General features: G+C 36.1%; 4 protein-coding genes across 4 annotated transcripts; 3 read left to right on the forward strand and 1 right to left on the reverse strand.

Moving 5' to 3' along the window:
- Positions 1-506: 506 nt before the first annotated feature.
- LOC145591030 (MLO-like protein 9) lies at positions 507-5,869 on the forward strand. Its single transcript, XM_081647417.1, has 15 exons — positions 507-653; positions 1,086-1,143; positions 1,305-1,537; positions 2,036-2,152; positions 2,293-2,353; positions 2,886-2,974; positions 3,266-3,340; positions 3,423-3,511; positions 3,608-3,657; positions 3,769-3,809; positions 3,902-4,075; positions 4,324-4,359; positions 4,443-4,510; positions 4,935-4,995; positions 5,197-5,869. The coding sequence occupies exons 1-15, from the start codon at positions 507-509 to the stop codon at positions 5,404-5,406; spliced, it is 1,509 nt and encodes a 502-aa protein (XP_081503543.1). The 3' UTR covers positions 5,407-5,869.
- A 1,882-nt stretch (positions 5,870-7,751) lies between these two features.
- LOC145592320 (uncharacterized) lies at positions 7,752-11,061 on the reverse strand. The gene is made up of 5 exons (XM_081648763.1): positions 10,689-11,061; positions 10,480-10,602; positions 9,389-9,853; positions 8,315-9,136; positions 7,752-8,161 (listed from the first exon to the last, which is right to left on the reverse strand). The coding sequence occupies exons 1-5, from the start codon at positions 11,059-11,061 to the stop codon at positions 7,752-7,754; spliced, it is 2,193 nt and encodes a 730-aa protein (XP_081504889.1).
- Positions 11,062-11,834: 773 nt separating this feature from the next.
- LOC145591031 (dolichyl-diphosphooligosaccharide--protein glycosyltransferase subunit 1A-like) lies at positions 11,835-17,637 on the forward strand. Its single transcript, XM_081647418.1, has 10 exons — positions 11,835-11,967; positions 12,444-12,488; positions 13,328-13,962; positions 14,055-14,202; positions 14,292-14,468; positions 15,970-16,038; positions 16,174-16,263; positions 16,593-16,751; positions 16,850-17,074; positions 17,226-17,637. The coding sequence occupies exons 1-10, from the start codon at positions 11,857-11,859 to the stop codon at positions 17,415-17,417; spliced, it is 1,851 nt and encodes a 616-aa protein (XP_081503544.1). The 5' UTR covers positions 11,835-11,856; the 3' UTR covers positions 17,418-17,637.
- A 2,307-nt stretch (positions 17,638-19,944) lies between these two features.
- LOC145592517 (outer envelope pore protein 21B, chloroplastic-like) lies at positions 19,945-24,809 on the forward strand. The gene is made up of 5 exons (XM_081649009.1): positions 19,945-20,110; positions 20,897-20,968; positions 21,197-21,358; positions 21,814-21,912; positions 24,533-24,809. Exons 1-5 carry the CDS (start codon positions 20,018-20,020, stop codon positions 24,614-24,616), a joined length of 510 nt encoding a protein of 169 aa, XP_081505135.1. The 5' UTR covers positions 19,945-20,017; the 3' UTR covers positions 24,617-24,809.
- Positions 24,810-26,481: the final 1,672 nt, after the last annotated feature.

Here is a 26,481-nt window from a genome sequence, read left to right on the forward strand (position 1 = left end):
CCATGTTCATCAATTATTCAATTCAATTGATCATTTTCTCTCTCTTAATTCATCAATCATTCAATTCAACGGTATTTCTCTCTTCTTTTGATCGATTGATTATTGATAAATAACAATAATTTTTCCCCAAAATAATGGCCAAAAATAACTATTGGGGCAGAGAATATCTAGCCCAAACCATGCATTTTCGCCTTCATTTCCCCCATTTTTGCTTTTATCTGCTTATTTTTAGAATTAAAAAAACTCCACTCTTTTTTTGCTATTCAATTTTGTAAAAAATTAAAAAAATTGGGGAAGAAAAACCTTACCCAGAAATATATGGATTGTTTTTTGAATTTCTGGGTTTGGGTTTCTGAGAAAAAAGGATAATTGATTTTACCCGAAAAAAAAAAAAATAAGTAAACGTAATTAAGAGGAAAGTTGTAACTTCTTGTCAAATTAATTTTGAAGGGAGTTATTTAAATTAAGAGGAAAAATTCCCAAAAAAAAAAAATTAAAAATTAAAAATGGGAGGTGGTGGAGGTGGAGGAGGAAGTGGTTTAAGCAAGCCAAGGGAGCTTGATCAAACACCAACATGGGCTGTTGCTTCGGTTTGTGCTATTATTATTCTTATTTCCATTGTTTTGGAGAAGGTTCTTCATCTTATTGGCTCGGTAATTCTTTCTATATTTTTACCTTCAATTACATTGTGGGATGAATTTCTTTGTTTGAAGCTATGTTTGTGTAGATTAGTGAGTTGTGACATTATGATTCTTGTCTAACGTAAGATGAGGATAATTAGCTTAGATGGGGTGCAATGCAAACTGCAATAAGAGAGCCTATGCATATGATCATGATAGGATTTGCATAGCCAAATTATGGAATGACAATTTTGTATTTATATATAAATAACTTGTCTTCATTCTAGTTATGCATGATACTCAGCATATGTAATGTATTCCAAAGTGTATTAGGAATTCTTCATATGTTACCTATGCGATGTAGAAAATATAATTGGTATACAAGTATTTTATGATGCAGTGTTTTAGACTTTTATGTGACTATGTGTGCTAACTTATTCTCCCTTTCCTCAATGTGATCACCAGTACTTTCATAAAAACCACAAGAAAGCTTTATTTGAAGCCCTTGAGAAGGTTAAAGCAGGTTAGCAGTAGAAAGTTAAGCTGTTTGTGTTTTTTTTTTGTTTTTTTTTTTTTTTTTTTTTTTTTTTTTTTTTTGTTTTGTAGGAGCTATTTCAAAGAAAAAAAAATATGTAGGCATTTGAACTATAAAAACTATACCAGCAACTTCTTCACCATGTGCAGAGCTGATGGTGCTTGGATTCATTTCTTTACTCCTCACATTTGGGCAAAACTACATTATCAGTATCTGTATACCCTTGGAACTCGCAGATACGATGTTGCCTTGTGCCTATAAGCCCAAAAACCATAAAGGAAATCAAAAACCCGCAGAGGGTAATGGAGGACATCATCGCAGGCTCTTATGGTATGAGCATAGAATGTTAGGAGGAGGTGGGGCTGCTGTTGGATGTAAGGAGGTGAGTTGGTATAACACTATAGTGTAATGTGCTTACTATTTGATTTCGTACTGTACATGTTTAGTTTCTAGTATTCTAAATCCTAAAGCTGCATAATTAGAAAGACATTAGATTTCTACTCTCTTGATCATGCAATTTTGTAATTGCTCTCAGCCTCTCATACATCAAAGTAAGTTGCTCTATAACCATCTTGTTCATTGCTAAGAGTTGCAAAGTATTTCGCTCATGAAGCTTATCTTAATGACTATTAGCTCCTGTTTGGATGGAAGAATATAAGTTAGTTTATAGAACTCTCAAAACCTCGGTTAATTTTCTTCTCTCATAAGAATCCATGCCAACAGCCATGATTGTAGAATCTGCTAGAAAAAAACAAAAGACTTGCAAAGGATCCACTTCACTATCATTCATTTTAAAACCTGTTATCAGGTTATATGTTTCTGATCATGGAAATTGAAAAATAGTGTCCAGTGAGTTTCACTGACATTTTTCCATCAACAGGGATTTGTGCCTCTGATTTCTGCTAATGGATTGCATCAACTACACATATTTATATTCTTCTTGGCAGTTTCTCATGTACTTTATAGTTGCATTACAATGGCACTTGGGAGAATGAAGGTGAGATTTTTATTTTTAATAGATGTGCTTCATTTAAGTTATTACATAAGGGTAGCTCTGAAATTTAATGGGACATTGTCTCACTGTTGGGTTTGGTCATGGGCTGAACATAAATGCTATATGTGGTTTTTTCTACGTAGATTCGCAGGTGGAAAGATTGGGAACTGGAAGCAGTAAACAGTAAAGGCAGTTTTGACTCTGGTATGATATATGTTGCCTTTGGGTTCTATACTGTATCTCTTTTGTCTTAAATTATCTGATATAATGATTTCTCTTCAAAAATCTGAAATTTAAATAAACTAGCACCAATATTTTGCCAAGCATGGGCTCATTATATAATTATGTTCTAGGCATTTCTGAGACTGCAGTATGACTGGATATTGACAAAATTTTGTCCAAAAGATACATAATAGAATCATGCTTAAAAGTTGGATTCTTGCTCACATTATTGAAGCCCAAATCACCTCTATGTAATTCAGACTGACCTTATGGTATCACACTTAATTTTTCTAAGTTTTCTGTGTAAATGTAGTTATCCTCTTATAACTGATCTACCAAGACTAAGATGGCTTATAGTGGGAGGAGAGCCATTTCTGAAATGACAGCAGGACCTCACTAACTACCTAAATGTAGTTGTAACCTGGAAGACGATTGAAAAGTTGATGACTATTTTGATTACTTAGTGTTCATTGCATTGGTAGTGTTTATGATGAATGGAATTCTGTGTTTGCAGATGCTGCAAAGTTTCGACTAACTCATGAGACGTCATTTGTAAAAGGACACTCCAGCTTTTGGACTAAAAATCCCATTTTATTTGCCCTTGTAAGATTTAGAACTTCCTTAAACATTGTTGTTTTTTTATTTGTTGTTTTTGGGTTTCAATATCTATGTTTACTTTTTTTGCCTACTCTGTTACATATTTTCTGCTTATTCAATTATTTCCTTCTTGTTACCTTTAACTGTTAGCTTTAGCATGTAATTGGAGGTTCTAGATTTATAGTTTTGACTTTCAGGATATATTATGCCAGCAAAATGTGCATTGCATCCTAATCACACTTCTGTTTTTGAATATTAAGCTAGGTCGATTTGTTACTAATAAGGAAACCTTAACAGGTTTGCTTCTTAAGGCAATTCTACAGAACCGTTCGTAAATCTGATTACTTGGCACTGCGTCATGGATTTGTTAGCGTACGTTCTTCAACTGACAACAGTTTATTTCTTTTGTAATTTTGTTACTTTGCTAAAAGTTAATTTACTACCTTTTTCATAGGTTCACCTAGCACCAGGAAGTAAATTTGATTTTCAAAAATACATAAAAAGATCCTTGGAAGATGACTTTAAGGTAGTTGTGGGTATCAGGTAAATATCTATATACATTTATTTTCTTTGTTTTTATTGCTCTTTGTCCTTTAAATCTTTCTATTTCTGAATTCAACGTCATTTTGGTATTGGCAGTCCTTTGTTATGGGCATCTGCAGTCTTTTTTCTACTTCTTAACGTTGATAGTAAGTTGTTTTTCTCTGTTGTCTTTTTATTTCTCTCTCTCTTTTTTTTTTCCTTGTCTGGGGTTCCTTTTATTGTAATTTAATGATTCTAGTCAATTATTATTGTCTTAGAATGGGATTCAATGGTCTGGTTGTCCTTCCTGCCTCTCATCGTAAGATACTCTCATACTTTCCTCGTATATTAATATCCTTTATGCTGTACAATCAAAGGTTTTTTTAATAATCGACTGTGAGGTTGTTGCAGGTGATCTTGTCAGTTGGGATGAAGCTTCAAGCAGTCATAACACGGATGGCAGTTGAAATTACAGAGAGACATGCAGTCATCCAAGGAATGCCTCTTGTCCAGGTCTCTGATAAAAACTTTTGGTTTGGCTGGCCACAGCTCATCCTGTATCTCATCCATTATGTCTTGTTCCAGGTATCATTCTTAATACCTCCCCTAAAAAAATTAATTACCCTGTTTGTTTTGGTACTTTACTGCAATTATGTGATGGGAAGATGCTAGAGGTAACTCTAAGATTGTAAAATGCCTAAAAAGGTGTATTTTAAGAAGTTGGGGCAATGTGACAAATTGATTTTGGGTAGATGGAATTATAAATTTGTTGTATCTTTTTTGTTTACTGAATTACAGAACATTTAACATTATTTTCTTGGCTTTTGGTTCAGAACGCTTTCGAGATTACTTATTTCTTCTGGATATGGGTAACGAACTTTCTTTTGCTAGCTTTTATGAACTATAACAATATCACCCTTGTTGACTTAATGTGATGGTTCCGTCTTTGCAGTATGAGTTTGGTCTAAGGTCTTGCTTCCACTCAAATTTTGCCATGACTATTGTCAGAGTCTGTCTTGGGTAAGCCTTTCTTCTGAAAATCGTGATTTTATCAAAAATCTAATGAATTATGTGTCTTATGAACCCGGACCTCTCACCATCTACAACCAACTCTTCCTCTAAAGTCTAAACCTTCTAGAATGGGTGGAAGCTGGAAAATGAAAGCCTCTTAATCTCAAGCATCTGACTGTAGGCAATTTTAGTAAGGGCTGTACTAGATGTAATGTTGCTGCAATGCGCACTGTTTCCTGTACATTAATAATGCTGCCTTACAACTTACGGATAGTATTTGCAATTTTCAAATAGGGAAAGAAAATTTCAAGGAAAGTTAATGAAAATTGTGATTATCAATATTGCTTAACATATACTTTGCATAAACAGCAACAACAATAAAAAGTTCCTTACTTTTTGCTTCTATAACATTATGGAAAATTTCCAATCTCAGGGTAGCAGTTCAATTCATGTGCTGCTACATCACACTCCCTTTGTATGCCCTTGTTACTCAGGTAAGCTATTGCATGTCATTTGTACCCTACTTGGCTATGTTTAGCTTATAAAGACTGAAAGTAAATAAAATAAAAACATAATTTTTTTTGTTTATATAAACAATTCAAGGATTCAAACATTCATCTCCTCTTTGTATTTATGCAATAGAAACTAATTAAGTGATTACCTATTTGGAGGATTATTTTTGTTGGGATTGACAGATGGGATCAACTATGAAGAGATCGATATTTGATGAGCAAACGTCAAAGGCTCTAACAAAGTGGCGTAAGAATGCCAAGAAGAAGAATGATGGGAAACCAGGACCTGTGCCAACCCAAGTCCTTGGTGGATCACCAAAACATAGTGAAATGGCCGACATGACTACAGTAGATCTTCAAGGAGAGGATCATCCTGATCATGATCATCCATAACCTGTAAATATCTGACTTCAGCGGAAGATATTGAAGCTCAAGTTTGTAGATCAGAAGACCCCAGTGATATGAGAGCTTTGGTGCGTGAAAAAGGACTTCCTTTTTCCAGTGTGTGTAGCTAGCTATACATGTGGTAGAAGACTAAACAAAACTCATCTTTGACAGTTGAGCTCGTGAATGACGTATCATTACTGATTTGCTGTCTTGATGATTTTCCTTGGTATATCATATACACTGCAGTGCTCATAGTTGATGCATTATACTCAGTTTTTGTGTGTTTAGACTTGTTGTCTCCCCTTTTTTGTGTGGTGATTCTTTACTCTTTAGGACCTCGTTCAAAATTTTGCTGTTAGTCAAATGGCAAATTGTAAGAGTTCGTGTTTAGTAGTAATTAAAAACTAGATTTGTACAGTGTTTCTTTGAACGTTATAATGACAGAAGAAAGGGCATTGAGAATTTGAGATAGAAGTACATTGATGGATTTCTTACTAAGTTATTAAATCCCTCATTTGATATATTAATTGGTTGTTTAAGATTTGAAGATTTTAAACAATATTAGGAATTTAGGATTTTTCCTCAAAAAAAAAAAAAAAAAAAAGGAATTTAGGATTTTGAAAACAATGGAAATTCAATTCTTGTCTTGCATAAACTTATTTATGCAGAAAGAGCAAGACTTTATACGGAGTATACATGTTAAGATATCAAAGGGAAAAAAGAGTTACTTTCTCCATTTTTTTTAGTTGCTATACTTTTGATTTCACGGTCTCCAAGATAATTTTTAAAGAGGAGAGAGATAGAGAGAAAAATTAGAGGGACCCATGTGGATAGGAGAGAGATAGAGAGAAAGAAATGTCAAAAATAGAAAGTGTAGCAACTAATTAACAATTTCCAAAATACGAAAGTGTAGCAACTAAAAAGAAACAGAGGAAGTATATTACAATACACCTTCATTACACGGAAAAAACTCATTCATTAAATGTTATACTAATGCTTTTTTTTTTTTTCTTTTGGATTGAATGAAATTGAGCTAAAAAGATTTTGTTCTTTTGGATTGAATGAAATTGAGCTAAATGAGTTAAATGAAATTGAACTAAATTGAGTTAAATGAAATTACTAAACCGGAAAAAAATGAAACATAAGTCCAAATGAAATTGCACCTGAATATATCCCAACTTTTCAATACTTTGTAACAATTACATAGTTACACAAAAGACCCCTACATAATCATTAAAATATTTTCTTACTTTTTCATAACCTAATTTTAGTAAGGGTGTCGTGATAAAATCATTCACGAACAATATTCAAGCCGAACGTAGATAACACATACGAGTATACAAAATTAAAGATTCGTATAGTGCATTGTCTAATCATTGGATTTGGAAGCTCGATATCCCCCCTAAGCTCCAAATCTTCCTATGCAATTGATGCGTGGTAGCATTGGAGTTAGAGATATCCTTCGCAAAAGAAAAATTATTCCCTTTAGCAACTGCAGCCTTTGTACTTTAAATTCAGAGACAATCGAACACCTATTTCTGGGTTGTGAAAAAACTAAAGAAATTTGGAAACATCCTTTAACCAAGAGTTGGTTGAGCAGTTCTTTTGCACATGGAGATTTGCTACCCACCTTAAACAACCTCAAAAAGAACAATTCCACTCTTAAAAAGTTTATATTCTTATTATGGGAGCATATGGAAAGAACGAAATTCTATTATTTTTCGAAATGAAACGTTAGATATCCCTCGAACTTTCCACATAGTGCAATTTGCGTTCAACGAGTGGTAATGTCGCACTCTCACAGATACCTTTTTAAGCTCAGGATCACCTATGTAGAGATCCCAAACCCATACTCACCACTAACCCATCAATTCCATTCCGCGACAGCAAGTTTCCTGGGAAACACCCCCCTTAAACTCTTTCAAACTCAACTTTGACGGTTCACTCAAAAACAACTCAGCAGCAGCAGGTGTCATCATTAGAGACAACACTAGTTCCCTTGTCGCAGCTCGCACCTTTAACCTTGGCAACACTACTGTTTTTGTCGCAGAAGCTGCAGCTCTCCATAAAGGCATTTTTCTCGCTCTTCAACATGGGATTCAACATTTAGTCATCGAAAGGGATAATCTATTAGTAATCAACGCAGTCAAAGGAATTTGGTCCGTTCCATGGCAAATTGATTACATCATCGTTGACATCCTCAATCTTCTTCACAGGTTTCAGCAATGGGATATTAACCATGTTTACAGAGAAGCAAATAGAGTAGCAGATTGGATCGCAAATGTAGGCCATCTTGGTAGTAATAACATGGACATTACTCTTTTTTTAAGGAAAGATAGAGCTTCATTATATTAAGAGGAAATGTCCATCTCTGCCAAAGTTACAACACCTAAAGGAAAATTATTAAACCAAACTAACTCCGTATTTCCACTCGTATCCCCCCTGGCTATGAGGTGAGCAACGGTGTTACAACTCCTCTTAGCATGTGAAAACAAGCAAACATTAAAACTAGCTCTATCAATTCTAATATCATCATATACTACGTGAATAGGGGAAAGACCACCATCTTGAGAAGTAATTGTATTAATCACGTTGATTGCATCAGACTCTACCCATAGGTTGTTGTAGCCAAATCTCTGAGCAAGGCGAAGAGCAAAACGAACAGCTTGTGCTTCACAACATTCAGGGGTTGAAATTTCAACTTTTTTCGTGGCTGTAAGGATGATATTGCCACCAGCATCTCTGAATACCACCCCTAAACCTGCAGACCCAACTTCAGGAACATGGGCATCGACGTTCACTTTGATACACCCCAAGGGAGGGCATTTCCAGACCACACTACTGCCTAACCCCTACTGCCCCACTGGTTTAAAAACTTTTTTAGCATAATCATCATAGTCTTGCACCATTTTACAGTACCCAGCAGCTAGCATAACAACATCAGGGTGCTCTTCATCAAAAATTGACAGGTTACGGCACCTCCAGGAAGCCCACATCAGAGCTGACATTCGTAGCAGCACATTCCTTTCCACCTTGCTATGTAGCCACTTCCATCTTGTTGCAAAGGAATCGGCAGGAGCATCAACAAGGTAATCCTTTAGCCCACTATGATCCCAAATCTCTGCAGCAGCGTTACACTCAAATAATGCATGGATGATAGATTCTTGCGGCACTCCACATAGCTGACACGAAGCATCTGCAGTGACATGTCGTTGCATTAAGCGCTCCTTTACAACAAGATTTCCCTTCACAGCCCCCCACAAGAAGTGTTTGAGTTTTGGAGGACCATTAAGGTTCCACACTGATCTCCAAAGCTCCGCATTATTACCCATCATAGCCCCCTTATCATCAACTCCCCTCGCCAGCCAGTAGCATGATTTAACCGAAAACAACATATTCTTTGCACAGCTCCAGTACATACTATCTCTTCTAGAGTAATGAGATAAAGGTGTGGCAAGTATCATAGCAACAGTAGCATTATCCACCAACCCATGAACTTTCTCGGCATCCCAATCGAGTCCACCCTCTGCTACAAGCTCGTGTACTAGCATACTCTCATCAACCCCTAAAGGTTGTTGTAGAAAGAACGACTTATCCTCCTTCACTAGCCACGCATCTTTCCAAACTCTAATGTCCACACCATTCCCAACCCTCCAAGCTAATCCATCTCGAAGAAGCCCCTTAGCACCCCATATACTCCTCCACGTGAAACTCGGGTCATGACCTCTCAAAGCTTCTAAGACATTTGAATTCTTAAAGTATCGTGCTTTAAGAATTTGGTAGAGTAGGGTGTTACAATTTGATTGCAGCCGCCATAATTATTTCGCTAAAAGTGCTTGATTGAAGCACTTTAGATCACGAAACCCCATTCCCCCTTTAGCCTTTGGTAGACACAACTTTTCTCAACTTTGCCAATGCATTTTCCTTTAGTCAACTGTAGAGCCCCACCAAAAACGACATAGAAGTCTATGAATTTCATCAATGAGACCTTTCGGAATTTTAAAAATGCTCATCATGTAAGTTATTATAGCTTGTGCCACCGCTTTGATTAACACCTCCTTCCCCGGCTTTGAAAGCAACTTCTCCTTCCACCTATTTAATTTCTTCCAAATTCTTTCCTTGAGGAAAGCAAAAACGGCCTTCTTCGATTTACCAATTATCGTCGGCAAACCTAAATACTTCTCATGCTTGTCAACCTCGCGAACCCCCAAAGTATCCACAATAGCCTTTCTCCTATCGACAGTCACACATTTGCTAAAAGCAACCTCCGTCTTATCTAGATTGACTTTCTGACCAGAAGCTCTTTCATACAACCTAATTATATCAGCTATCTTAGAACATTCCTGTAGAGTAGCTTTTGCAAACAGAATACTATCATCGGCAAAAAACAGGTGTGACACCCTTGGAGCAGAATTACAAATCTTTGCCCCACTTAATTTCTTTTCATGAGCAACTTTCGAAATGAGACATGAAAAAGCATCCGCACATAAAAAGAAATAGATATGGGGAAATTAGATCACCTTGTCGAAGCCCACGAGTTGGAATTACCGAGCCATAAATATCATTGTTCACCTTGAAAGAAAAAGAAACAGTAGAGATACACTCCATCACCCAAAGAATCCAATTTTCAGAGAACCCCATTTTACACATAACCATCTTCAAAAAAACTCCATTCGACTCTATCATAAGCCTTACTCATATCAAGCTTAAGCGCTACAGACCCATTTCTCCCCTCACCCCCTCTTTTCATAGAATGAAAAATTTCAAAAGCGATCATAGCATTATTAGTAATCAATCGGCCCGGAATAAAAGCACTCTGATTTACAGAAATAATATCATTTAGAAAAGGCTTAATTTTGTTAGCCATCATCTTCGATATTATTTTGTACATCACATTACAACAACTAATTGGTCTAAATTCAGTTATATATTTCGGATCATTAATTTTAGGGATCAACACAATGCATGTCCTATTAATCTCCGAAATGTCAATCAAACCATTCCACCAATTTTTCACCAAAGACACAATATCCGAACCAATTATATGCTAGAACTTTTGAAAAAATAAGGCATGCATACCATCCGTACCTGGGGCCTTATTTGGGTGCATCTGGAACAGAGCGACTTTAATCTCCTCTGCGCTCGGTTCCTCATCCATGACATTATTCATCTCCGTAGTCACAAGCGGCTGAAACTCTAAAGCTGCTTCAAAATCAGTTGGATTATCGGAACTATAACCTTAATCCTTGCGTCACCTGCCATCTAAACCCCATCCGCACTAAATAAACCGTCAATCAGATTCTTCTTCTTCCGTTGGCTTGCCTTCCTGTGGAAATAAACAGTGTTCTTATCCCCGTCTCTCATCTCATTTGCCCGAGATCTCGCGTACCAATAAGATTTCTCCAACCTTCGAAGCTCATTGATTTCACCCGCAAGTTGCTCACACCTAGCAAGCATGGAAGCATCCACCTGTGCACCCTGCGCCACTTGGAGTTCTTCCTCACAATTTCTGATCTTTTTCTTCACCTCACCGAAAGATGTGGCTGCCCATTTAGTCAAATATTCAGCGCATAGAGCCAAGTGTTGGTGCGGTTCGCGGTCATCTCCATCTCCCCATGCCTTCGAAACAACCTCCCCACATTCCTCTTTCGATAGCCACATTGCTTCAAAACGAAACAACTTCCCCTTCCTCCATCTCTCCTAATAATTTACAGTGTCAAGTAAAATGGGAGTGTGATCCGATGCCACCCTAGCAAGGTGTTTCACAGAAAAATTAGGATATAAACCACACCATCCGTCGTCCCCTAGAAATAGATCCAATCTTTCCCGAATCACCGTATCAACATTTGTCCCTCTTTGCCATGTAGCCAAGATCACGGAGCTCACATGAATCAATCGCACTACGAAAAACATCCATTAATCTCTCTCTTCTCACCGCTCCACCATCTTTTTCCGACATGCTCGCAATCTCGTTAAAGTCACCAAACATAAGACACGGGATATCACAAGAAAGCTTCAAAAAATGCCACGTTTTATATTTGTTCTCCGTCTCCGGCCAACCATACATTCCCATAGCCCTCCAAATTGGAACTCCATCACTATCCCTCGTTAAACTCTTTGTACTTCCTCATCTTTGTACCCTATTATTTCCTCTGATGTATTAGGAATTCCCCTTGTGAGGAGGGGTTCCTAATGTTTTCTTTTTTTCTACCTTAAAATAATAAAAAATAATAATTATAATAAAAAAATTAAAAAAAAAAAAACAAAAAAAAAACGACGTACTTCGTATTATGGAGTGATGGACTAAGCGATTTTGTGTTCATCATTGGAGTGGGAGGTTTAAGACTTAAGAGGTTTAATTTTGAGGGGCAATCCATAAATAAATACAGTAAACAAACTCATACCCCTTTTCTTGTTCATGCCAAGCATATCGCTGAGATAACTGAACCCAGAAAAATGGGGTTAGGCAGTAGATTAAAGCTAGATCTATGTATCTTCATCTTCTCAATCGCTCTTTTCTCTTCCCCTGTTTTTTCCGATCTAATCATCTCCAAGGTTGACCGTCGCGTAAGTCTTTCTCTTGCCTCCCTTCGTTTTTTATTTTTGATTTTTGAAGCTCTGGTATTTTGTATTCCAATTGATTAATCGAGGCTTTTTTCTTGAGAGATTATATGAATTCTTGATCTGGGGTTTAATAATATTGTAATTAGATAGAGATTGAATCTGGGTTTTAGCTTATGATCATTGTTTAGCAGCCACTTGTATCTTTGTCATTTATTAATTTGGGATTTTGGGTCAATTTCAAAGGAAATTGATGAGCTTTCAATGTGATTAGTTGCACTGCGAATCGGGTTTATTTATTTTGATGCCTGAAGGTTGCATTTGGGATTCCCACTTTCTGTAATTTGATGGGTTGGACTTGAATGATATAGGGGTTTAAGGGTAGAAGATGAGGTTTTGCATTTGCTTCTTTAATTGCTTTAGAATTTATATCTTTTTTCTTCAAGTTTTAGCTGAATTTATACTTTTTTTTGTTGATGCAGATTGATTTGACATCACACATTGTGAAAGTTACCTCCAACATTAAGGTGATTTTGGTTGCTCTCTTTTTCCATTGGCATCAATATCATATAATTTTGTTATATTTTGAAAGAAACCAACGCATAACTTTCCACTGGATGAGGCCCTGACATATACTTGTCTAGAACTGAGAGGCTACATAGTTTTTTTTTTTTCTTAGTGACTAGCTGCTTTAGTTGCATCAAGGGTTGGTGGTTTTAGTGTTTAGATGAATTTAAGTGACTTTTGATGACTCATGAACACACCAATTGTTACAGCCTTAAACTTCAAACTTTGTAAGAACATATGAAATCAATTAATATCCTGCCAATTATTCACATTCCTTGTAGCTTCGCTTTGGTTTTTGATGCAAAAAGAACTGAGGAGGGTTACTCCAGCTTCCGAATTGGGTAGTGTTGGGATTGCATAATTCATATCTATGAAATATATCTTATTAGGTTGCTGGATGTAAATGCTGCGTAGAAGTGATAACATTTCTTTTTTTGCCGCTTACACTATTATGATTGGTCATATGCAAACTTTGTTATGTTAAACATAGTTTAAATTAGTTGATTTATGCTAATTTGTCACCAAAGCTTAAGAAATAGCTTGCTTTTAGGTCAAGATACTGGTTTTTATGCAATCAAGCGTTAGGGCCAGTAGAGCAATAATAAGCTTAGCTTTTTGAGGAGCTAGCATTTAGGTTCCAGGTTTCAGCTTTGGATTGATCTTGATTAAGCATGTGGTTTAGCAATTAGCCTTGTGTTATTTTACCTACCAACTTCAGGTCCAGCAGCTACTGTTTTTTCTAGCTAATTGCTACCTTATGTAGAATTTCTTATCTTAATCCTGATATTTTTCTATGTAGGTGGAAAATGATGGAAATGAACCAATTTCAGACTTTGTGGTTGCCTTCCCTGATCACCAGGCAAAACATTTGGCCTCTTTGTCAGCTTTTCACATCGAAGGCAAAGGGAAGACAAAAAGCCGTGGAGCTAGTCTCCCTCTTAAGCCTGTTCAATCTGAGGGTATCCCTCAATCTTTAACATCCTATTCTGTATCTCTACCCAAAAAACTTGTGAAGGGAGAAAGCTTATCCTTGGAAGTTTTTGCTGTATTCGCTCATATCTTGAAGCCATTCCCAGAGAAAGTTTCCCAGGGTGATTTTCAGCTAGTTGTATTCCAGGATAGTGCATATTATCTATCCCCGTATGCAGTTAAGATTCAAACATTAAGTGTTAAATTGCCTGATGCAAGAATTGAATCTTATACCAAACTAGAAAACAGCAAAGCCCAAGGTTCTGAAATAAAGTATGGACCATATGAGAATCAACCCCCTTTCTCATATTCCCCAGTTGTTGTACATTTTGAATACAACAAGCCATATGCAGTTGCACAAAAATTAGTGCGTGAGATAGAAATTTCACACTGGGGCAATGTGCAAGTCACTGAGCATTATAACCTTGTCCATGGTGGTGCCATTCTTAAGGGAGAATTTTCCAGGTGTGTTTCTTTTCCCAATATTTATCAATTTTGTTCCAACCACAAGTATCATACGTTTATGATTATATTCCATGCATTGTTTTTGTATGCAGACTTGATCATCAAATGAGTTCATATGCAAAGGGTGCTTCATCATTTAGCAGACTAGTAGCTAAACTACCTCCAAGGGCACATTCAGTCTATTATCGGGATGAAATTGGCAATATTTCCACTTCTAATCTGCAGAGTAATTCAAAAAAGGTATTGTTCTTCTTGTGAATACTGTGCGATTAATTCTGCTTTGTTAACTTTGTTCTTTAGTTATTTATTTTTAATTTTCATACTTGCAGACTGAGCTAGAAATTGAACCAAGGTATCCTTTGTTTGGCGGCTGGAAAACATTTTTTACCTTTGGATATGGCTTGCCCCTGAAGGATTACTTATTTGAGGCTGAAGGAAAGCGTTTTGTTAACATCTCATTTGGAAGCCCTATTGATGAGCTGGTAGTTGATGAGCTCATAGTAAAGGTATTACTTTAGGGTTCAATGTGGATACCATCTTCTTGTTCTCCATTCATGTTATTACCTTGAAATTGCAGCTTGGCTGTAGACACTATGTTTATTGGTTAATAGTATTGCATACTTTCTATATATACTTCATTTGAATAGGGTATGGAAGTGTAAGCTTGTTGACCTCATCTGTGGATCTGTCAGAGTTAGAATAATAATTTAAATACTAGTAATAATATTAAGGTTCTATTGTGCTTTGTTTGTGTGGAAGATTGTGTTAAATTGACTCATTACCCTAAGCAGAAATTGCTGGTTGTGCTTAAATGCTTGATACTGACTGTGCTCACTGCCCTAGGACAATTTTGTTGGTAGTCACCCTTGCCAGGGCATTAGAGACCTCTTGGTCATAGGATGTATGATCTCCATAATGTTACAGTTCTTGCACTCTATGGGTTGCTAATTGTCTGCGGTTGATAGTACAATGTTCCCTCTGCCACTTGGAATCCTCACAATTTCATGTAAAGAGTTGTCAAGACTGTCATCCATGCCATGAGCGAACATGGTTTGAAAATGTGGTTTTGATCATAATATTGGGAACGGAAATGATGCATTAATTGCGGTCCATGTTGTGTTTGCTACAATACAAATTTGATTTTAGAGTCTTTTTAAGATTAAATAATAAGTTTACACTATTAGAGGCTTAGGGCCTGTTCTCATTGACTGAATTCAGCTGAACTGAAGTGAACTTATTAATTAGTGATTTTTAACTAGGGATTAGTGATCTTTGATTATTTATTATTATACATATGTGTATATACAAATATACATATTAAAATATTTTAGAAAAATATACTATATAATTAAAATATTTTCTTTTCGAAGCGGACGAAGAACTAACCAATTATGAAAATGTGTATCAAAAAAATATAACCATTTGAACAATGAATTGTATCAATATTATTATTATTATTATTATTATTATTATTATTATTATTATTATTATTATTGTCGTTGTTGTAATAAGAGCTTAAAAAAATGAAATTTGGCTTTATATCATTAGCAATATCATTAGACATAAACTGAACTGAACTGAAATGAACTTATTAAATCTAAACTGAACTGAACTGAAAATAAACGTATGAGAACAGACCCTTAGTGCTAATAGCTATTATTGGGGAGATATAGGGAATCTTTCGTTGTTTCTGTGATTGGCTAGTAACTTTTGAGTGAAACAAGAGATAACATTTGATTTGGATGAGATCGCGGGTCTATAAACACCCCAACCAGACTATGTCAGTTCTGTCAATTGAATATCCTTTACAATATGGATGAACCAAAACAATGCGGTGATATTTTTGCAATGGCCATGAATTTCCTAGATATTTGTCTAGGATTCTACCCCAATATATGATGAAATGAGTGGGAAACTATTTCAATTTGGAAACCTTTTCCTTTTAATCAAAATCTTAGAGCATTATGTAGTCTTGCATAAGTTTCTGACAAATTTAATGATCTGCAGGTTGTTTTGCCAGAGGGGTCAAGTGACTTGTCTGTTTCTATTCCATTTCCAGTGGAACAATGGCAAGAGGTAATTAATCTAGCAGGATGAATTGCTTTAATCCAGGCTCAATCCCCACCCCCTCCTCGAGCTTTACCTTTTTTACCTTCTATGAAAGCAAAATATTTGAACACGTAATAATGTTGTTACTTTTATTTCAACCAGACCAAAGTAAGTCACCTGGATATAAGTGGTCGACCAGTAATGGTTCTGCGGAAGGTCAATGCAGTTCCAGAGCATGATCAACATTTTCAGGTATAAATTACACAAATTCATCCTCCAGATTCCTAGTTTAATTTACAAATGTGCAAATGAAAGCATTATAGCTCTTTGATTGACATTAATATTTTGGGTTAAAAGTCTGAAGCATAATTATTATTTTCACTTGATAGCAGTGGTATTACTTTTATATGCTATATTAGATAGGCCAATAATGAAGAAACACTTGGGTTTATATTACTTTGACAGCTCTTATTTTATTACTTTAATATTATTATAGTTTTACCTTTATTATGAGCATCGATATTTATGATTTTGTCAACCATCTTATACTCTCACCATCTTATGTGTGTCATGATTCTCAGGTCTATTACAAGTTCAATTGTTTGTCCTTGCTCAGGGAGCCTTTGATGTTGATTTCAGGATTTTTCTTCCTATTTGTTGCTGGCATTGCATACTCTCATGCCGACTTTTCAATTTCTAAGAGTTCTGCTTCCTATTTGGCAAGAGTACAGAGGGAGGAGGTGAGTTTATAATGTCTCATTTGTGTGGAGTAATAAGTTCAAGTAGGCAAATCTAATTTCTACACGTCTTCGCATATTCTGGTCATCTTAATATTTAGGTGCAAACCATAATCCAGCAGCTTGAGAATATTATTGACCGATGTTTAGCAATCCATGATAAACTGGAGGTCTCATTGCGTGAATTGTCTAGAACCGGTAATGTCCAAGCTTGTAAGACTGCTCGGAAAGCCGCGGACAACTTGCTCAAAGAGCTTTTGAAAGAGTTGAAGCCCTTGCTTACTTCCTTGCAGTTGTCTCCACAAGCGACCCAAATCTTTCCTAAGGTTTGTTTTAAACGTTTATTTTAGACGATTAAGGTGCTCCCCAATAATTTCTGTTCATGTTCTTTTTATTGATTTTTACTATTTTCAATTTCATAGGAATGGTATTTAAGCTTTTACAAGATTGATACAATTGTATTTGGTTGTATTGCAGGTGGAGGAACTTGTTACAAAGGAGCGAGAATTGCAAGAAAGGTTAATTACTAAACATTCAATCGTGGTAGACTGCTACGAAAAGAAGCTGAGTGGTCGGGAAATCGAAAACCGGGTTGCTCCTCACCAACAAAAAATTACTGCCTTGAAACAGGACGTTGATGATCTTCTAGAGTATATCGTTGAATTCTGAAATCTGAATAGCATCTTTATAACTTAGTTCCTGCAACTGATTATCGTAGCAGCGCAGACATATGGGCTTTGTTTGTGTTAGATTGCTGATCTTATGCGATATATCCAATTTTGTACTCTGAGTCTTTAATGTAGGAATTAATATTATATGAAAGATTCGGCTATCTATTGCCTAGGACCATGGATAAGAGTAACAAAGAATTTCCAGCAACCTACTTCTTCATGCAGCAGACTCTCTTTAACCCTATTTCTTTTTGCTTTATGTCATCACATGGCTTTCTCTCTCTTTTTTATTTGATTTGTTTTGTGTAAGGGAATGGCTTTCTCTTCCGTTTTATACATTAAGGGGCCGTTTGGTTCGCACGGGGTAATCGGAATAGAATGAACAAAGGGAAAGACAAGGAATGGAATGAAAATACCTAAAATTTTCAATGTTTGGTCTTAAAGACAAAGGGAATGAGGTCCACCAGTCCCACCACCACACCACCACCACACAGCCACCTGAAACCTTCACTCTCCACCGTTTCCAGCCACCAAACCACTCGCCGCACCTCCCTCGCCCTTCGCCGGCCTTTCCCGCCCCTCGCAAAACCTCCCTCAACCCCGAAAATCTTCCCTCATCCCCAAAAAAACCCCAGAATCCATTCTCCCTCGCCGTTTGAGGTGTGACAACCTCCGACGAGGGTTGAAGGAGGTGCGAACAGGGTTGAGGGAGGTGCGACCAGGGGCAACAATGAAGTTTTTCGAGGGATGGGCGAGGTGCAAACAGATCGACGAGGGAATGTTTTCCGGTGCAGGGGAGAGGCGGCGAGGGTCAGGTAGGACGGCGGTTGGGTTTTTCGGTGGTGTGGGGAGGTAGGAAGGTGGTGATGTGGTGGTGTGGTGGTGGTAGGGAATGAGAATGGAAATACCTAGGGGGGATGGGGAATGAAGTTAGAAGGATTTGGGGGAATGGAGGGGATAAAGGGAGTGAGAAAAAAACGGCTAACAAACAGCAACAAAGGGAATCAAGGTGGTTGATTCCCTTTCCCTTTAATGAATACCCCCAACCAAACGGCCCCTAATTAAAGAAGCTACCATAACAAAATGTTACTCTTAACAATATATTGCTCTTTTTAGTTGTGTGATGTTTGATAGCAATTCACATTAGGCTTTGTAAAACTATATTGCTCTAGAGAGCAATGTACTACTGTAGCTTTGTGGAGCTACAAAGTACATTAGTCCACCGTGGAGGGTATGTTGCTCCAAACTTTCAAGTAATTGCAAGTAGTAGGTACCTCTTAGCTTAGATACCACTATGGATGCTATAAGGGTTACATATATCATTATCCTTATATTTATCTAGCTAATTTATATTTTTATAATGACTTTTTGCAATTTCATTCATAAATAATCGAATGTAGTGCAATTAAGCCAAATTTTCTAGCTCTCCCTTCTATCTAGGGGACCTTAGCTAGTTAGCTCCTAGGGGCTTGATTAGGGAAGTGGTGGTGAGTTACATGAAGTGTATGCCATGAATTGCCAGGTATGTACATGCACAAAAGTTGAGCTTCTTGCGGCACAACGTGGGCTATCTATTGCTTGGTATTGCTTGGAATGGTGGGCATAGGAAGGTGATGTTGGCTATTGACTATTTTGCATGTTAAAGGGTGAGACACCCTCTAAATCTCCTTATATACACATAATTCGCAAATGCAAGGCTCTCATCTTTGGTAGAAGTTGGAAGATTGTTATTAACCATTGTTGTAGGGAAGCCAATTGAGCGGTTGATTGGTTGGCTAACTATGGAGTGGTGATGGAGCAAAGGCTAGTACTCCTTGAGGCGATCTTGAAGAATCGTTGTGCTAATTTTTAAGAAAACCCGCTAACACCATTAGTTTTTTTTTTAAGTACACCATAAGTTCTGTGTCACGCATGGTATTTACTAATTTTCATATCTTTTTTTCTTTTTTTCTTTTTTTCTTTTTTTTTTTTTTTTTTTTTTTTTGAGGAATCATAGCACATTATATTAATTGAATAATAACTTTGTACCAAAATAAAATGATTAAAAGTTCAAAATCGCCAAGGCGCCAACATTTAATGTGAATGGACAACCATGTCCTTATTAGTTTGAACTTTACCATTATCTTCTCTCCTGCCACCAATTACTAACACCTTGACACCACCACCCTGATCGGCGACGACCACCACCACCACCCTGACTGATGACCCACCACCTTCCCTTGTCGTATTTCAGCAACCGCACCAACTAGAGTTGGAAACCGGTTACCGGGCATGGTTTTAATTTTTAGTTAGATAGAGAAATAATAATAATATAAGTGGGTGTTTATCAAATAAGAAAGTGTTGTAATTAATATGAAACGGACTTAAAAGAAAAGTACTGCGATTATTATAAAACGGTGGGAGTAGTGCTATATTGAGCAATTTAATTTAAAGTTTGTCACTTTATAAAAAAAAAATAATAATAACAATAATAATAAATAAATAAATAAATAAAAATAAAAACCCTTATATCCGTTTGGTCACCATTCTCTTCTGACCTTCACTCTTGTTCTGAGTACTCTTGAGCAGAAATAGAATACAGCAAAGAGAGAGATAATTATGGAGACTTCGCTAAGATACAGTGCTGATTCCAAATCTCTCAGAATTCATGCCAAGCAGAAGCTTCCCATTGATTCTGACACTTTCTTGCAGGTTTTCTTCATTTCTTTTCTTTTTCACTTTTGTTGTCATAATTTTTATGCTTTAATTTTGTTTTCTACAGATTTATATTGCGTTGTTATTGTTTTATGTTTTTATAGTTGCATGTTTCAGTTAATTGTTAGCTTCCATTGCTACTGTAAATTTATTTTTACTATAGTTTTGAATTAGGTTTTTAGTGCTTCAATTTGTTAAGTAATGGCTGAATTTCTGCAATTCTGAGGTTTTGTTGGATTATGAAGTTTTGAATGAAGGGTAAGCTGAATTATACTAGTGTAGGATAAATTATTGTGCAAATAATTTTTTTGAGTGTGGAGAATTTAGCAAATTTTATCATGTTGGTGTTCAGAAATTGTTGTAATAGTGAATGTGTTGTTTTTAGTGGCTTGATAGAAGAATGTGAAATGGGTAAAGAGAGAAATTTCTGGTTTTATAGCGAAATTCCTCGCCTTTCGAGCTGCATTTGATTTGGCTGATTTTGTCGAGGGGTCTCTGAACGTTTGAAGATAACCCCTTTTATAAAATTTATCATGACTGTATTTGGGGTGAACTACATTGTGCATTGGAGACTATTTCTTATCTGTTTTTCACTCCTTTACGAGGGTTTGGAGTGTCGTTTTTTTTTTTTCACAATTTATTGGATTGTATCTGTCCTCAAGTTGCTAGTTGTATCATTGTATGAGGTGCCATTGGCTATGCATTCGACCTCTCAATCTCTTTCTATGCTGTATTTTCCAGTTTTCGTTTTATGTTATTCGGAGGGTTTTTCCTTTATGTCAGGTTCATGGAGAGCTAGATACAAGATATGGGTCACCAAACTACTTCTGTGCAATGTTGAGGCGCTTCTATAATGTATGCTGCTCCATAATCTATCTTGCTTCACTCAATTTATAAGTTTCTTAGGCTTTGTTCTTTTCGGGTTCTGTGCTCAACAAATAAATCTCTTTTCTTTGTACCCTTTTTTTGATATTATATAATGTGCTTGATTTGACAAGTCATATTGATTATTTGACAGTCTGAATTATCTAACTTCTTGCTCTTCTTCCTCTTTGTTTGCATGACAACTATTTCAATTGATAGCAACCACAACTGTCATCCAGTGTTGGCTTGGGGGTGCAATTTGATAAGCATGAGAAGCTTGGGTACACTGCTCGTGGTAAAATGGCATTCCCTGTGACATCTAATGACTCAATTAGCTTTAACGTCAAGGGACGATGCGAGATTGACAAAGAGTTTAAGCAGGTTAGAGTTGATTTACAGTTTTTTTGACAATTATGCATTTTGGAGCATCCACATATGTAGCTCAAGTTTGGTAACATCCCCCTTCCCCCAATAACCCCCCCCCCCCCAAAAAAAAAATAAAAAAATAAAAAATAAAAAATAAATAAAATCAAATGGGAACTAGGAAAGAAAAGAAAGAGTTCAGGAAAAGTAACTGACAACCTTTTCCTGACATTACCTACCTATTGTGCGAGATTTTCTATCGTTGAGAAGGAAACTGACTTTATGTAAATAACTTTTAAGTAATTTTATTAGATACTCAAGTATCTGCAGAGGCACCCCCCACTCTCTTGAATTGAGATTGTATCCATCCTTCTGTATGTTGTATGGGATTTTTTTACATTTTGTTAGGTGAAAAGCTTGAGGTCCTTTTATTATTTGTCAAGTATCTTATCTTCTTCCCCACTCTTTTGTAGAGGAGGGTCAGGGGAGGTGCAGAATTCACCTGGTGCATTTTCAATTTTCAAAAGGAACAAGATCTGAGATTCAAGGTTGGCTACGATGTCACTAATAAGGTAGGCCTTATAATTTTTCACGTTTCTTTATTGAAGAATCTAGTATTCTTCTCCACATGTCACCTCACTTAAAGAGTGACTTACAATTAGTTGTGGTAGTGCTAGTTTTTACATTTGATTCAAAAATATATCTTCTAAATTTATTTCTTAGTGCACCATCAGTAATTGCATATGTGGGAATTACATTAATTCAATGAAAAGTAACCCATTTGACTTTCTTCTGGTATAGTTTAAGCAATAACCTTCTCTAATTTTGGACTTTGTTGAAGAGTTAAAGCCTAATGGTTGATTTTCAGTAAAGGATTTTCTATCTATCTTAATTGAATTGAAATGATATTAATTATATTTTTTTAATAAAATAAAATTGGAAACAGCTCTTAAGCTAATTATTGTATTTTGGAGGCTGACAGGACAATTCAATTTTGTGCATTCTCTAGTTTATAAAACATTTGAGCTGCTGGATTGGCAATCCAATCCAAAAAGAACGTTTTTTTTTCCTAAGAAGTATACTTGTCCATGTTGCTTTTGGGTTGCACAATTGCACTTGGGAACCCTAAGGAGTTCTTTAATTTTCTTGTCTCCATGGCTTGTCCATATGTGTGTACACTTGAGGTGACTGCCCGCCTCTTATTGTTATACCCTAGTAAAGTGGTATAGTATTTCTTCAAGGACTTCATTAATACATCTTCCCCATGTAATTGATGATATCAACTTAGCTGTTTCTTGTAAACTTTGTCTTTCTCTTAATTAACAAGCTTTTACAAAGGTTACAATAATTTTATTTGTTTCCTGATGTATGCTTTGCAATAAACTCCTTTCACTGTCCTGATTTAATATAGAACAGAATATGGCAGTAGATGTATGAATTGAAGTTGCATTTGGTGCTGTTTCAAGCTGCACCTTCGATAACTTGGGGATATTGTGGATGTATTGGGTGTTAATTTGACTGCAATGTATACTTCATATATATTAAACATAGTGGTGCAAATAAAGAGAACAGGACTGTTACTTTGAAATAGAGATGTTTATTACTCCCTTTGGTCTCAACACAATATCACCATTTCCAAATAGTGATTAAGAAAAAGCTACAACAGAGAGATATTTTCAAAAGATCGGTAACAAAACTTCCTCTTTATATTGTGACATCATTTGTGGCCTGGTTGAAATAAATTATCACTACCTGATACCATATTGAACAAAAATAAGGCAATTGAGCAATTAATATCTTTAATATCAACCAGCAGAAGAATCAGCTTGATAGGGTTCAACTTGGCTTTCCACTTATGTGGTGATTTTATAAAAAATATATATTTTGAACTTTAGGTTTGCAAAATAGTTACTTTTGTCCCAAGTCAAGTTTCTTGTCATTTTAAAGGATGCCCATGTGAATAATTTTCCTTTCTTAAAATGCATTTGTCTATATTTTACAACATTTCCTACTACTCACAACCAATCACTAGGGTACATGTTTGAGTATACATATGACTTTATTTCCTCGAAAAGGAAAGGAGTTCTTTTGTGGCATTCCGTATCAATAATAGGATACTCCGTCTGTTTTCAAATAAATGCAACAATTTACATTTTCGGATAGTTCATTATTAATGAAACATACTTTATTTGGTTTGTTGTTTCCCTTGTCTATATCCTCATCTTATGGTTATTTCCTCTTATTTATCTTCACCCCTCTCCTCATCATATGGGCCTTCTTTATATTCACCCCATACCTCTTTGGTAAGGTTAGCTAGATTTATACTTTATACTAATACTTAAAGACAATTTGAACCATTAGGGGGGACGGGGGTGATCATTAAACATGACCGGTTTTGCGAAATAATGTCCATGGTTAATACAAAATGCATAAAAAGACAGTGTAAGACCTTGTCTTACTATGCGAAGTGATGATGTTATGATATGGCTTTTCAACGGACTAAGTTGGTCATTTACTAATCTCTCATAGCTCAGCCACCTTCTCATTCCCTATGTCTGGAATTCTGTTATGCATGCTTTTCTGTCTGATGAAGTGCATAATTTGTGGCGAGCTACCTCTGCTTATCCACACTTTCTTGTTGAGTTGGTTAATCGAATGGTCAAACCCTTATAAGCTGTGTACTTATTGGGATTTGTTCAATGTTACTTTGACTTAATTATCTCCAGTACTTGTTATACCTCGGCACTTCTACAAGTGTATGACCTGACCCTTAATTTTTCACCTTGACGGTTGATACCTAATTATCTTGATCCACAATTATGTAGAGGAAAAGATGAGAAATGTAAAATGTATGTAATTGTAATGTGAACTTTCGTACAATGTGAACGGTCATTTGATAGAAATTTCAACCAGAACCTCCAATCAAGTAAATGTATATTCTACTTGTGTGATTATAATGGGAAAAGACGTGCAAAAATTGTTTAGAATCAGAAATATATTTCATGTATGCTGGGCCTGCATCTGAGTAACATCGCATACTTCATATTTGTGTCGGCTCTAACTCTTTTGCCTATTGGATTCTTGTTATATCTGCTTTCCTCAGCCACCAAACATTACTCAGAGCTGTGTAGCCAATATGTATTCCTTTTCTTGTATTTTAATTAGCTCTACTTTACCCTTGTATCTCTGCAGATTCCATACATGCAGTTCAGAGAAAATAATTGGACTGTCAATGCTGATGCAAAGGGCAGGTGGAATGTTCGATATGATTTGTGAGAAAGGATAGGTCATCTATATGAAAATTTTGGAGGTTAGATTATGATATAGACCTTGAGAAGCACTTTTTCGTGTGTTAATCTGATGGACAGCCATTTTGCTGACCATATTCATTGATGTTCTATGTCCAACGATGATTTTACTTTTGTAAGTTAGTTATTGAAATGCTGCCCATGTGAATGTTCTTGTCTCATCACCAAACTTTTCCGCTGTCAGGGTCTCTTCTATATCATATAGCACCTTCATAAGTCGTAGATTCCTCACAAACACTAAAGTTTAGAGCACCTGAGTTGATGGTGCTAGGATTGTGGGCCTTTCACCACTAGTGTTTCACAAACTCAAACAGCAAGTGCCCACTACAGAACCTTTCATACCCATACCGTTACAAAAGAGTATGCCGTACAGCTATACTTGTGGTCTCACTAGAAAATGACCCATATTTGTTCTCATTCATTTGTGGACACATTGGTGGGATCTGAGCCCTAAATATAAACTCTTTTCAGTTAGATATTTGGAGATTAAAGTTTTAGATTTTGATCTAAAACTTAGATTTAGCACCCCCATATTTTCCCCTTTTCATCAAGTTACGGTTACTAAAAATAAATAGACATTGGAAAAATGGCTCTTGATCGAAGATGGGATGAATATCGAATTTTTGCGTGTTGTTAGTGGGTGGCCTGAGTGTAGGATATTCCTTTATGGAGAAAAGTTGCTTATTGAGTAAGAATTTGAAGTCTTGAGGATAAGGTCTCTACTGCTTTCTGATGAAAAAAGGGAATTTAACTGGTAGAGGGATTCTTCTTTTTCTGAAAGCAGTTTATGGGATAAGACTACATGCAAAGCTCACGTGGTGTTTATGATTATAACACTTAACACATAGTGGTTGTAGTTGGAGGGAGGAGGTGATGTAAGCTTACATATCCATTACTAGTAGGGAAAAAAAGGTGCTATAGTTAAAGTCTTAAGTTTGGTTTATTTGGAGCAACCTTGAACAAAATAAGGAATATTTTGGGGCGAGTGGACTCTTGGAGATGGTGGCATACCTAGAGTTAGCAAAACAGGTAACCGGGACATGTTCATGTTTAGTTTCCTGTTTCCCAATGTATCAAATTTCATGTATAATAAAGTAGGATAATTGCATAGCATGACAAATATTACCTAATTGGGTCGTGTTTGGGTTGTTTTGGGTTCACTATCTTCAGGTTGAATTAGTATCGTGCTGTGTTGTACTCCGTATCAATGATTGGCAGCTCTAGGTAAGTAGGTATACCATAAACGGCCTTGCAGTGAGGCCTTGAGGATACTATTTGGTGTAACAGTGGCAATTCTACTTTAACTTTATTGCACAATGATGCTGTGATACCCACATGGAGGATTGGACCCCAAGGGGTGATAAATCCATCTCAAAGTTAGATAAAAATAAAATAAAATCTAATCTTGAGGTTATCTTTCATATTCCTAACATGCTTGTATATAGTATAATTTCAATTTAAATAGGATAGTACTTTAGAAAGAAACTTTTTAGATTGGATGATTTTGCAGATTTTTCAGATGAGGTTACAGTTATCATGTTCTAATTGATTCTACATAAAAATATGTTTGATGATAAGGTCTATTATAAGTACTATATAATTTCCTACTCTAGGTCATTAATATCCCACCCACTTTTTTTTTTTTTTTCTGAGTCAAAAGAGTGTAAGTTTGCGTATGCCTTTTCCATTCCCATTATCAGTTATTCCTTTGACGATTGTCACTGCTATTATTAGATCATTATAACAAGATCTTAACATACTTAGACTAAGGAAAGTGCTGTTGGTAGTTTGCTTACTCAGTGGAATCCAACATCATATCAGCCTATCAACGTA

The sequence above is a fragment of the Chenopodium album genome, chromosome 18, assembly GCF_948465745.1.
Source record: "Chenopodium album chromosome 18, dcCheAlbu1.1, whole genome shotgun sequence".
NCBI classification, from domain to species: Eukaryota; Viridiplantae; Streptophyta; class Magnoliopsida; order Caryophyllales; family Amaranthaceae; genus Chenopodium; species Chenopodium album.